The sequence below is a fragment of the Danio rerio genome, chromosome 22 (genome assembly GCF_052040795.2).
Source record: "Danio rerio strain M-AB ecotype USA chromosome 22, GRCz13ab, whole genome shotgun sequence".
In the NCBI taxonomy this organism is placed as follows: Eukaryota; Metazoa; Chordata; class Actinopteri; order Cypriniformes; family Danionidae; genus Danio; species Danio rerio.
Genome location: NC_141042.1, coordinates 3,445,001 through 3,457,500, shown reverse-complemented (window position 1 = coordinate 3,457,500; position 12,500 = coordinate 3,445,001). Strand labels below are relative to the sequence as shown.

Below are 12,500 nucleotides of genomic sequence, written 5' to 3'. Positions count from 1 at the left end.
ATCTCTGTATAATAATAAAAATAATGTGTTGTTTTAATTGAGTAATTATATAATGTTCAATTAATGTTTAAGCTACAAACGTTTAATACATTGTGCCCCAATGCTTCAAGTTTGCTTAAAATTTTTACTGTCGGGCCTTAAAAACACATGCATATAATAAACTTTCACTCTGAAGTTAAAATTGAAAATGACCTGCAATGTCTGGTCAACTATAATCCCGACTATCCCTGTGATTTGACTATTGGAGACTCGCACTTCGCATTATCGATGCTGAAATGATATAATGTGCAGCCCTATCTGTTACCATCAACATAAATTCTTCATGCGCAATCTGCAGGTTTGTGAAGAGCGTAAAGCTCTTTACACACTGAATCTGTCATTTTTATTTGCGTTTCTTCATATTCGCCGTCCTTGTTACCGTACGTTCACACCGAAAGCGGCGAGAGCGTCCAAGGTCGCTCTGGCGACAACGATGTCTGCCTTCAGCACCAAGGCGAGAGCGTCAAAACTAACAGTGATCTCGTGATTAAAGGAGCCGTTGCAGCATATCAGTTACATTCCTGCATAGAACAAGCTTTCTAGCGTGAAAACGTTGCGCACTTCTAATCAAATTCAGATAACAATGGAAGATCAAGTTGCGTGTGGTGTGGCTTTGTTCTATTTATCCAATATGTGTCCATATGTCTGAAATATCCGTGAGCGACCAGCCGTCGCGTGAGATTCCCACTTTAAGATAAATATGTATAACATTAATGCACATCAGTAACTCGCCAGTAACTTATTTAATGCATGTTCCTGTAAGCAAACATTGTAAATAATTAAAAATCTGGCGTCCGCAATCTTCGAACCCTTGGGAACAACTTTGGTCATAACCAAAGTTCACTGTTTTGTGTTCTCTGAACTCCAATCAAGCCGTGGACTTCTTAATTCTGATTGGTTGCCGCCGAACCTATAAAGTTGACTTGATTTCAACTCTCCTTGACTCCCACGCCAGCGAAGACGTGCCGCGCTGCTCCTCGCCGCTTATCACAGCATGCTCTCGTTGAAAATTAATGACTTCCGGCTGCTTTGACGCTCTCGCCTTTGGTGTGAACGTACGGTTAGATTCGTTTATCTGCAATTATCAGGCTTGCAAATACATTAAAGTTTTTTTTGTACACAAAATCCATCATTTTCGTGTTTTTTTTTTCGTACTTGTCCTAAAATTCATCATGCATTTGTGAATTTAAACCTAGCTATTCAAGAGAATCAGTTCATATCGCAACAATGTCAAGTTTTTCGATATCACTGCAGTCAAACTACTGCAAAAGCCTGACACATGAACTAATAATTAGGCTAATACAATGATTTAGAAGTTTTGCATTATAATTAATCCAGCAGACCTTTCCTAAAGTAACCTTTGACTGATTTTGTCTTTTTCAGGGCGATCCAAAGACTCAAAGAGCCAGAGAATGTGCAGTGATGTGATGGAGCCGCGCACCTTTTAGTATTTCCCTTTCCCACCAGTCAGTCTTTTTGTAGAGCCACTACTTTTTGTATTCTTTGATCATGAGCGCATAACAACCCTCCCTCAATCCTTTATTTTCTACACGGACCTCATTTGTAAAGCCAGTTAATCTTGAGCTGTTTCTCAGCTCATCAATAATAGTCTTTCCAGACAGCAAGAGTGAGGGAAACATCCCATAATGCAACGCCATCAGAGAAAAGTCAAATGACCTGAAATTAGAGAGTATTTGTGTGTGCCGGTGACTAAAGAATCTGCGTGTTCATTGGTCACTGCGGGGTTATGAATGGGTGAATTGTGTTCTGTAGTGCACTATATAGCCTGTAACTGACAGCTGTCGCTTTAGCACACCCCTTGTTTTCGCTTTGCTAACCAGATGAACAGGGTGGAAACATTTACAGGATTACTTATAAAACATTTAGGGCTCTGACACGATTTGCGGTGTTTGATTTATGCTTTATGTAGTGTTATTTGTGTTTAAATCAGTGATTTCTTTTTTTTTTTATGTCAATAGACCCCATCATAACCTTAATAGCTGAAGAGTGTTCATTTGAATGTTTGCTAGCTAATGAGCCACCAGAACGGTACTTTGAGTATAGTGTCAAAAGATGGAATGGATCTGGATAAGCTACTCTATTCAGTATTTTAAAGTTTGAATATTCTGAAAACTGTTTGAATATTAAAAGGTGCGAAGTATTTTCTAGTTGAGAAAACTATTTGAATATTAAATTTGACTTTTCAATGAATGCTTTAAATATTGTTAATATTCCAAAATCTGTCTGAATAATCGGTAAAAACTGTTTGGATATTCTATAAAAGCTGTTTGAATATGCTAAAACCAATTTGAATATTCTAAAAACAGTTATTTGAATACTCTGAAAACATTTTGGCTATTAAAGAGCTGTTTAAAAGTTGAAAAACAATTTGAATATTACTAAAAGTATTTGAATATTATAATTTGTTAATATTCCTAAAACAGATTGAATATTCTAAAAGATTTTGAGTATCCAAACAAGTAATTAGAATCTTAAAAAACAGTCTGAATATTCCAGAAACTATTTGAATATTTCAGTTAGCAGTGTTAATGTTCCAAAAATAGTTTTAATATTTAAAAAATTATCAATTCAAATATTCTAAATACAGTTTATGTATTAAATAGTTTATTTTAATATTCTGAAAACATTTTGAATATTAAAGGGCTGTTTGAAAGTTTAAAAACCATTCGAGTACTAAACGTTTGACTTCAAAAACGTATTTTTAATGAAATCTGTTAATATTCCCAAATAGCAGTTTGAATATTCTAAAACAATTTGAATATTTGAAAACAATTTGAATATTAATAACTGTTTGAATGTTCTAAAAAAATTGAATATTGTTAAAATTAAATATAAAAAAACAAGTTGAATAATCAAAACTTCGAATATTTAAACTTTCGCAATAATAACAAAGCAGTCTTAATATTTAAAAAAATGTGAATATTACATAAAGTTTGAGTACTCTAAAAACAATCTGAATATTTCAGTATACAATGTTAATATTCCAAAAAAAAAAACTATTTGAATATTCAAAAAATAATTAAGTATTCTAAAAAACTGTTTAAATACCATAAAAACAATCTTATTCTAAAAACTGTCTGAATATTCTATTAAAACAGTTTGAATATTCAATAATTGTTGTTTCAATAATCTTTAAACGCTGTTTGAATATGCTAAAACAATTTAAATATTCAAAAAATTCTGAATATTCTAAAAACTATTTGAATATTTACAAAGTATCCTTTTATTTTATATATATATATATATATATATATATATATATATATATATATATATATATATATATATATATATATATATATATATAATACACTAAAACAATCTTAATATTCCAAAAACTGCCTGAAGATTTCATAAAAGTTTAAATATTCTAAAAACTATTTGAAGAAGCTAAAAGTTGACTTTTCCAAAAGCAGAATTTTCTAAAGACTATTTGAATATTTAAAAAAGCTCTTAGAATATGCTTAAATTTTTATATTCTAAAAACAGTCTGAATATTGGAAAAAAGGAGAATATTTCAAACAGTTTGAATATTCTAAAAACAACCTTAATATTTAAAAAAAAACTGCTTGACTATTCCATAAAAAGTTTAAATATCCTAAACCCAATTTGAATATTCTAAAAACAGCTTATTTGAATATTCAGAACACCTTACGTTTATGTGAATGTATTGCTGAATGTTAAATTTGGTTGACCCTACAGCTTGATCAGTTTCACACTCACTCTTCACTCTGACCATAATCGACACACTTTTGCAATAAGATCACATCACACGGGCAAATTAACCAAAGAAATGGACGATGGAATGAAACCAATTAGACCTTTTTTTTTTTTTTTTTTTCTTGCTAGCATTGCTTCTAGCAAAGCACTCCAACAAAACATAAAGCCCATATTTTAGCTGTGAAATCTAGCGAGTAACCTGCGTACATCCACCCTGTTGATTCTGTCGCATTTTAAGTTTTACAGTTAGTTTTTTTACTATTATTAAAATGTTTCTCAGACAATTATGCATGCCGCAAATATTTTTATACGAATAAATAAACTGATCCGTGAGTTGTCCTCTGAGCGCTAGGGTTGGTTTGTCAATTTTCACGACTGCTGCATAACAATGCAGTTTGGTTTTTAGCTACAATCGTATATATTTTTGATAGGTTTTTTCCTCAGGATTTTTAAAAACCCTAGTGCGCAACCTACGTTTTAAATACGTTTGTGAATATATTCGAGTGCAGAGTGCACAAGCAAACAACAAAAATTGGACTGGGAAACATTTTCGTTTTGTTTTTAAGGTTATGCCGTGCGGAACTATTTTCTTATGTTAATGGGGTATCGTAATCTTCATGTTTACTTATTAGGAGTTTACTTCTGATGGCTCTGAGAACGGACTGCCTCATAGTTTATCAAGAGTCAATTGAGTCAAATTTAAGCGAAATTTAGCTTGTATTTGTGTACATTTGTTACTTAGCTTCTGGCTAATAAAATCTACCTTTAAGCTTGTTTTTAAAACTTCATGGTTTCGTTTGCCAAACACTCCACATCTGTGAATTGTTCTTACTCTCTTTAATTCATCTATTTAGTTGCGAGCACTGTTTTTTCGTGAGGAAATGACCTTCCTCGTTCTTTCAGGTTTTATTAGACCAGAGCTGTGACTAATGTAACAGATATATTGGTATATCTGATGAGAAATGATCAGTAATCTACTGTAAAGTGTAAATTCTGCCATCAGAAAGCACAGAAATGTGATTCAAGGCTGCCGCAGTTGGAGCCGTAAATTGTGAACTCTGAATAAATGTGTTATGTGGGTAAAAGTGAGGACTTTTTGAAGGGCTACAGGAGAAGGGCGCATGCCAAAAGTGTCTCATTGTGATTGTTTTACTTTCTATTTGTCTTTTTTTTTGTATGCAATATCCAATAAATGTTTTACATATTAAGTTTGCGCCATTGCGTTGATGACGGCCGCCTCTAAATTGCTCACCTTGCTCAAAAATTCTGGTTGTTTATTTACTTGTGACCTCCTAGTTTAGTCTAGTACATTGTTTCCCAACTCTGTTCCTTGAAGCCGCCTTTAGACTGCACACGACATTTGGACATGACTGTCGGAGTACGCCCCCTTGTGGCAGCCACACAGTATTTTCAGTGTTGTCGTGCACCACGGGGGAGAAGCTGATTCTCACGGTGTCCGAAATAAAGGAGTGCAAATGCAGTGGCCTTTATTCTCTGTGCGTTTACATAGTTTAATGAACGAATGAATGCTAGAAACTCATAGACCGCTTAAATATTGGAGGGAATGTGGAGACAACATTATTTTTATTACTTTCTTACTTACATTTATGAACAGAAAAGTTTTTTTTTTTTTAATATAGACTTTTCATAATTCAAAAAATAACCAAATAAACTCCTATTTCTCATCTCGTGCGCACGGACCTGCTAGGACAACACTGGAATACATCATATCCGGTCGGCAGGTCGCATACGGTCTTGTCGCAGGAGTTCAAATATTTCAACGGATCCGCAGCTCAATTCAGATCCGAATTTTCCGCATACGGAGATGATCGGGACTGCACGCAGCTCCCGGACTGCTCTCCATTGGAAAGGAATGACTTCCGGTCTGTCGTTTGTCATGTGCAATGGAAAGGAGGCTTAAGGCACACCAACAGTACATCTTGTGGATGTCTCTTATCTGACCCGTTAACTTCAGGTGTTTGAGTCCAAGTGTTTGATTAGGAAGAGGTTGAAAATGTGTACTGTTGGTGTGCCTTAAAGAACAGGGTTGGGAAACACTGAACTAGTAGTTTATCTACTTGTAACTCACACAGGTAAGTGGGCTTGACAAACCACCTGTAGAAAGCACACTCTTTCATCTGACACTAACCGACACTTGCGCCAGTTGTGCACATTTGCACTGAATACTTCTTTACACTCGCTCCATATCTCAAACAGAACTGTACATTTCTGAAGTGTGCCTCACACAGGTGAGTGGGCTTAACAAACCACCTGTAGAAGAATTCTTCTCTATATAAAAGCACTAACAGCTCTTTTGCATAATCAGCACTCGTGTGTATCGCCTCCATGTTGAATCTCTGAACGCCTCCTCGATTTTTAGTCGCTTTAAGGGTAAATTCGTCTGTTAAATGTAAAGAACAGCAGCAAATAGTAAAGTTTTCAAAGCGTACACTCTAATAAAATGCTGGGTTGGTCGTTTGGTCAAATATGGACCCGACCTTTAGGTTTAAAAAAAACTAATCGAAAAGATTAACCACCAACAGTGCCTTAAAACAACCCAGCATTGTTATATTAGTGTAAGTATTTCTAAAGTTTGAAGACTTGAAACTTTGCACTGATAGACTGCATGCGTTTAATAACATAATAATCCTGTAACGCAGGCCAGCTAGTGTGTGCTGTGCAGGTAAACCTCACTCCTCTGACCTCTAAAGGTGCTCTAGTGACAGACACTAGAGGCCATGGTCTTCATCCTTCTTGTTAGAGCAACCGACTTCCATGCTGAAGGTCGCCGGTCTGATACCAGCTCGGAGCGGGTTGGGTGGCGTAGGACCGGTGGGGTTACAATTGCATTATTGTTATAAACAATACAAGGAATTGCTTCAAAAGTCATATACTGTACTTCGTCATATACTGTAGTTTTAAACCATCAGTGTAAACGGCAAGAAAAGAAAGAATAGTTGACTCAACTTAAAATTGTAAGGCACCCTGCTGCTTGTTTGATCTGACCCAACATTTAACCCAAGTACTGAAATTTAGTCATTTAAATAAAAAGCTCACAATTTTAGTCAATTCGAGTCAATGTTTTATTTTTATTATCATTTACCGAGCTAGTAATTCATTACCAAACCCCTTTTGTCCATTACAGCTTGAACTGTTTTTGAAGAAATTACAATTTGTTTTTAAATTAATTCTTGAATTTTTTATTGAAATAAACCTTTAAGACACCGTCTACAGGCTTTTCAGTTTATTTTTGCTTGCCAGATCAAAACAAAACATAGTTTTATTTCAAAGCAAGAACTACACTGTAAAGCACAACAGTCAACTTTGTCAAATTAAATAAGTGTAGTAAACTCAAAAATTACTGAAAGTTAATTGTACTCAATTGAAAAGAGTTTTGAACTCAGTGTTGACGGTAATGAGATAATTAAATGCCTCATTACTTCAACTTAAATAGAATAAGTTCACAATACTCACATAAGTTAGTTTTTTTTAAACTCAAATGGTTTGTAGCAATCTGCTTCCTCAAACGGTTTGAGTTGCCTTAACTTACTAAGTACAAAACATTGTTATTTACACTGTAAAACCCAACAGTCAACTTTATCAAATGAAATGAGTATAGTTAACTCAAAATCTACTGAAAGTTAATTGTACTCAATTGAAAAGTGTTTTGAACTCAGTGTTGACGGTAATGAGATAATTAAATACCTCATTACTTCAACTTAAATGGTGTAAGTTCACAGTACTCAGTATGTAGATTAGGTGTTTTAACTCAAATGGTTTGTAGCAATCTGCTTCCTCAAACGGTTTGAGTTAAAACACCTAATCTACATACTGAGTACTGTGAACTTACACCATTTAAGTTGAAGTAATGAGGTATTTAACTCATTACCTTCAACACTCAGTTCAAAACTCTTCATACGAGTACAATTAACTTTCAGTAATTTTTGAGTTAACTATACTCATTTCATTTGATTAAGTTGACTGTTGGGTTTTACAGTGTAAATAACAATGTTTTGTACTTAGTAAGTTAAGGCAACTCAAACCGTTTGAGGAAGTAGATTGCTACAAACCATTTGAGTTGCCTTAACTTATTGAGTTTTACTGTGCTCAAATTGTTTTGTTTACTCAAATGGATTAAGTTGACAGTACTCATTAGGATTAGTTTTTGAACTTAAATGGTTTGTTGCAATCGGTTTCCTCAAATGGTTTGAGTTACCTTAACTTTTTCGGTTTACAGTGTACACTCACCCGCCACTTTATTGAGTACACTTTACTAGTACCGGGTTGTACCCCCTTTTGCCTCCAGAACTGCCTTAATCCTGACCCGAATCCCAATGTGTCAGCAGAAATGGAGACTCATCAGAGCAGCAACGTTTCTCCAATCTTCTATTGTCCAGTTTTGGTGATCCTGTGTGAATTGTAGCCTCAGTTTCCTGTTCTTAGCTGACAGGAGCGGCACCCGGTGTGGTCTTCTGCTGCTGTAGCCCATCCGCCTCAAGGTTGGACGTGTTGTGTGTTCAGAGATGCTCTTCTGCAGTCCTCGGTTGTAACCAGTGCTTATTGGAGTTACTGTTGCCTTTCTATCAGCTGGAACCAGTCTGGCCATTCTCCTCTGTCCTCTGGCATCAACAAGGCGTTTATGCCCACAGAACTGCCGCTCACTGGATATTCTGTTTTTCTCAGTAAACCCTAGAGATGGTTGTGCGTGAAAATCCCTGTAGGTCGATTTCTGAGATACTCAGACCAGCCTGTCTGGCACCAACAACCATGCCACATTCAACATGACTTAAATCCCCTTTCTTCCTTATTCTGATGCTTGGTTTGAACTGTCTACATGCCTAAATAAATTGAGTTGCTGCCATGTGATTGGCTTAGAAATTTGCATCAAGAGCAGTTGAAAAGGTGTACCTAATAAAGTGGCCGGCAAGTGTAGATTATTTTGCCTTCCTCATTGGCAGATTATTTCACTTGTTTTAAGTACCAAGTCACTTAATTTTAACTTCTTTTTGTCCAGAAAATGCTTCTTGATTTTAGAATCCAGGTATTTGGACTAGAAACAAACACTCAAACTAATTTAAAGCCAGCTGAGATGATAAAACCCTTAAGGGTTAACTAAACATAACAAATTGACGTTAATTCTGCTAATTAATAATAGGTTAACTTCATGTTTCTACACATCAATTGTGTGAATCCTAGCATTTTTACAGTGTGCATCTAGTCTAAAACGCAACCCTCCTTTTCACCACTAGAGCGCGCTGCATCTCTAAAATCCATCATTTTCATCTGTGATGCGGCAGTTGTCGGCTGATGCGACTCTCTCAGTCTGTTTTTTGGGTTGTTTTCTCGCTGGGTGACCCCTCTATGTTTAAGGCTGTTTTCAGCAACGCCTCTGAAAGCTGTAATATTATGTTCCTCACACACACCCAGCGCCAGAAAGCAGATGAACATCTCATCTCGGGTGTTTTTGCTTCTGGATGTGGAAGCGTGGTGTGTTTGTACCAGTCCGCCCCCACACACACACACACAGACACGCTTGCACTCCTCTACCGCTGTCTCTCAGTCATTAGTGTGTCATGTCTCTGCCCAGAGGAAGGGGCTCTCGGTTTTGCTCCTTGTCTTTCATTTTCTCTTTTTTCCTTTCCTCCACCCACCTCCGATCACACAGACGCCGGCCGTGTCTCCCACACACACGCACACCATTTCGACACCCACACTGCGCTGGTAGCCGGAGTGTGTTGAGGAGTCCTTAATGGACGACTCCAGTAATAACCCATCGGTGAAAAAAGGTAAAGGGGGGAATATGTAGCGTCCATCATTATACGCAGATTTGTTTTGTTGTTAATTTGATAAATTAATATATGCAAATGTTAGCTCAGTGGTCAGCACTGTGGCCTCACAGCAAGAAGGTCAACGGTTCGAGTTCCGACTAGGCCAGTTGCGATTTCTGTGTGGAGTTTGCATGTTCTCCTTGTGTTGCCGTGGGTTTCCCCCACAGTCCAAACACGTGCGCTATAGGGGAATTGATAAACTAAATTGTCCGTAGTGTAAAATGTGAAAGTGGATGGGTAATTCCCAGTACTGGGTTGCAGCTGGAAGGGGATCCGCTGTGTGTAACATATGCTGGATCAGTTGGCGGTTCATTCCGCTGTGGTGAAATGAAAATTTTGATGGCTGGGTGTCGCCACCTATTAGTTAAATAATGTGACAGCCGCCTACAACTTTCATTTAAACGCATATGACGGTGATTTTTATCTTCACCATAAACATCAGTGGTTATATCTGAACTATAAACTGTTCTCGCACTACTGCTGTGTTATTTAACTGTTTGCAACTTACTAAAACGACTAATGGCGGATTTTTCTTGATTTTTTTATTTATTTTTAAATTTAGATTTTTTTTGCATTTTTCATATCTGAATGCAGTGATTGGAAAGATTAATAATCATATTCAAATTAGCATCATTCATAATTTACGTTGCCTTTGTGTTCAGATACTGATCTTTTAATGATTAATCGAGCTTCTTAGGGTGCTTTCACACCTAGACCTGGCGTCTGTTCTTCGTACGTGGATTACTTGGCTGGATATGGATATTGACGATTTGACACGATCCAGGATCGTTTCGTTCTTCAAAGCTGATCCGAGAGTTGTTGTCATAGCAACAGTTCTGTTAGCTCAAACCTGATCGGGAGCAGGTTCAATTTATATAAACAGGATTAGATCGGCTTAGTTCAAGCAAAGATAATACAGAAAGTACCGAATTCTGATATTTTCTTACAGTAGTAGTTACACTTGGGAAAATGGTACATATTTTTAACTCTATATATATAAATTTATAGTTATTAATAAATAAATAAAGTTATACATATTGATAAAGCGTATGCAATCTGCACCCTCGAAATGAAAGTACAAAGACTGCCACCTGGTGGTGCAAAGAGAAAACTTATTGATATGAACTTTTTAGATCGCTTTAGTACAAATTGTGTATAATAGAAATGCAGAATATGTGACTTTTTTTTTTAAAGAGCCCATATTATACATGAAATAGGGTCATATCTTGGTTGTAAGGGTCTCCAACAACAGTCTAATATGCATGCAAGGTCAAAAAACACTTTCATGGTCTTATAATCTGCATTTATTTTTACCTAATTATCCCAGCGACTCCTGTATGAATCGTCCAGTGATTCATTTGTTCCCAAACCCCTCCTTAGCGCGAAGCTAATCTGCGCTGATTGGACCGATGACAGTCTGTCGCGATTGGTCGACTGCCTTCAGTCAGAGAGGGAAATGGCCAATAGCTAATCAGCAATTTAAAAAGTAATCACAGTTCATACACGCTCGATAGTGTAGGCGTGGAGTTTAGCTGCCACACTATGGCCAGTGGATAGTGCCACGGATAACCGAACGAAGGAGACAGTCGTGTACTCGCCATACCACACACACACCTCCGGATGACAACGCTCCCGCTTCAGCCCGCACCCGCCAGGTTTTAGCCTGAGAACCCGCTCCGTTTTCTGCCCGCCGCGCCCGGTCCCGCTAGAGCGGAGAACACAACCAAATATCACCCAGTATACAGTCCAGACAGCCAAGCTGTCTGTATAAAAACACACACACAGCACAAAGTACACAAAGCTCGTTCGTTCGTTCGTTCGTTCGCTCTCTCTCGCTCTCTCTCTCTCTCTCTCTCCCCGCGCCAGATTTCTGCGGCGCGGGAATAAATTTCCGAATAAATCGCGGGAGCAGAACTCTAGCACGGAGCTCCATAAACAAACAGCACGCGTCGCGTTTTTAACGTGACTTTGCACGCGATAAGATAAAATATCCAGTTAACCTGATACAGTACACGCGGTTACAAGTAACAAATCACAACTAAATACATTTGCAAGCTAGAGTAAACGAGGCAACAACTTTAACCGCACGTACTTACACTTGAGAAATGGAAGAAACCCATCCTGACGTCCATCAGTTACTCTTTACTGATCCTTCCTTTAACAAACTCAGATGAAGTATTCTTTGTAGCATGTAGCTTCCAGAAGTTTCCAACTGCTTGGTTATAATGCTGATGTTTCATCTTTGGGTTGAGACTCAATATATCCATCTGCAGTGTGACTTCAATCGACCGGCATGTTTGTGTGCGTGTGTTTGTGGGTGTGCGTGTGTTTGTGGGTGTGTGTGTGTCTGGGTTTCTGCGTCAGAGGGCGGGGCCTCAGGTTTGAAATCTCCCGGGTTTGCGCGTGCACGTGAATAACTTGGTTTCGTTCGTACGTCATGGCGAAACACCTAATGAATTGGTATCAAGGCGACTCGTTTGAAGCACTATGAGTCGACTCTTTTATAGATGAATCAACAGTTTTAAACACTGTATTCTTACAGATTTAAGCCTTAGCTGGATACTTCACTTCACTTAGAGCTGTGTTACACACTACATGGAGGGGAATTTTCAAAAACCCATAATATGGGCTCTTTAAAAGCAATAATACATTTCAGCAGTCATAAACATGTTTTGATAGTTAATATGCCGGTGATTTGATGCTTCACAAAAGTTGCAGACGCCTTTACCAATATGAAAATTCTTTTGTAAACATCCAGTTATTCTTTACACCGATTAAAAAACGGCTACAATAATAAAGAAAATCTTTTCTAAATGTAGAACTAAATACATTGATTTGCATTGAAATACATGATGATACACTTGACACATGAAAGTGTAAAGCCTGCAGCTC

The 12,500-nt window shown here is 37.2% G+C and overlaps 1 protein-coding gene and 1 long non-coding RNA gene across 5 annotated transcripts in view; one reads left to right on the top strand and one right to left on the bottom strand.

Annotated features, from left to right (window-relative positions):
- Window positions 1-4,988, top strand: part of lmnb2 (lamin B2) — a 33,194-nt gene extending 28,206 nt beyond the window's left edge. For 2 of the 4 annotated variants that reach the window (XR_015521057.1, XR_015521056.1), the window contains exon 12: window positions 1-2,642. This exon is cut by the window's left edge. Coding sequence is in view for 2 of the 4 variants with exons in the window: in NM_131002.3 (NP_571077.2) it covers window positions 1,423-1,467 (45 nt within the window). In the remaining 2 variants the exon portion in view is untranslated. 4 annotated transcript variants of the gene reach the window in all.
- Window positions 1-12,500, bottom strand: part of LOC147831455 (uncharacterized) — a 787,032-nt gene that overhangs the window by 508,424 nt on the left and 266,108 nt on the right. The gene's annotated exons all lie outside the window — the stretch shown is intronic.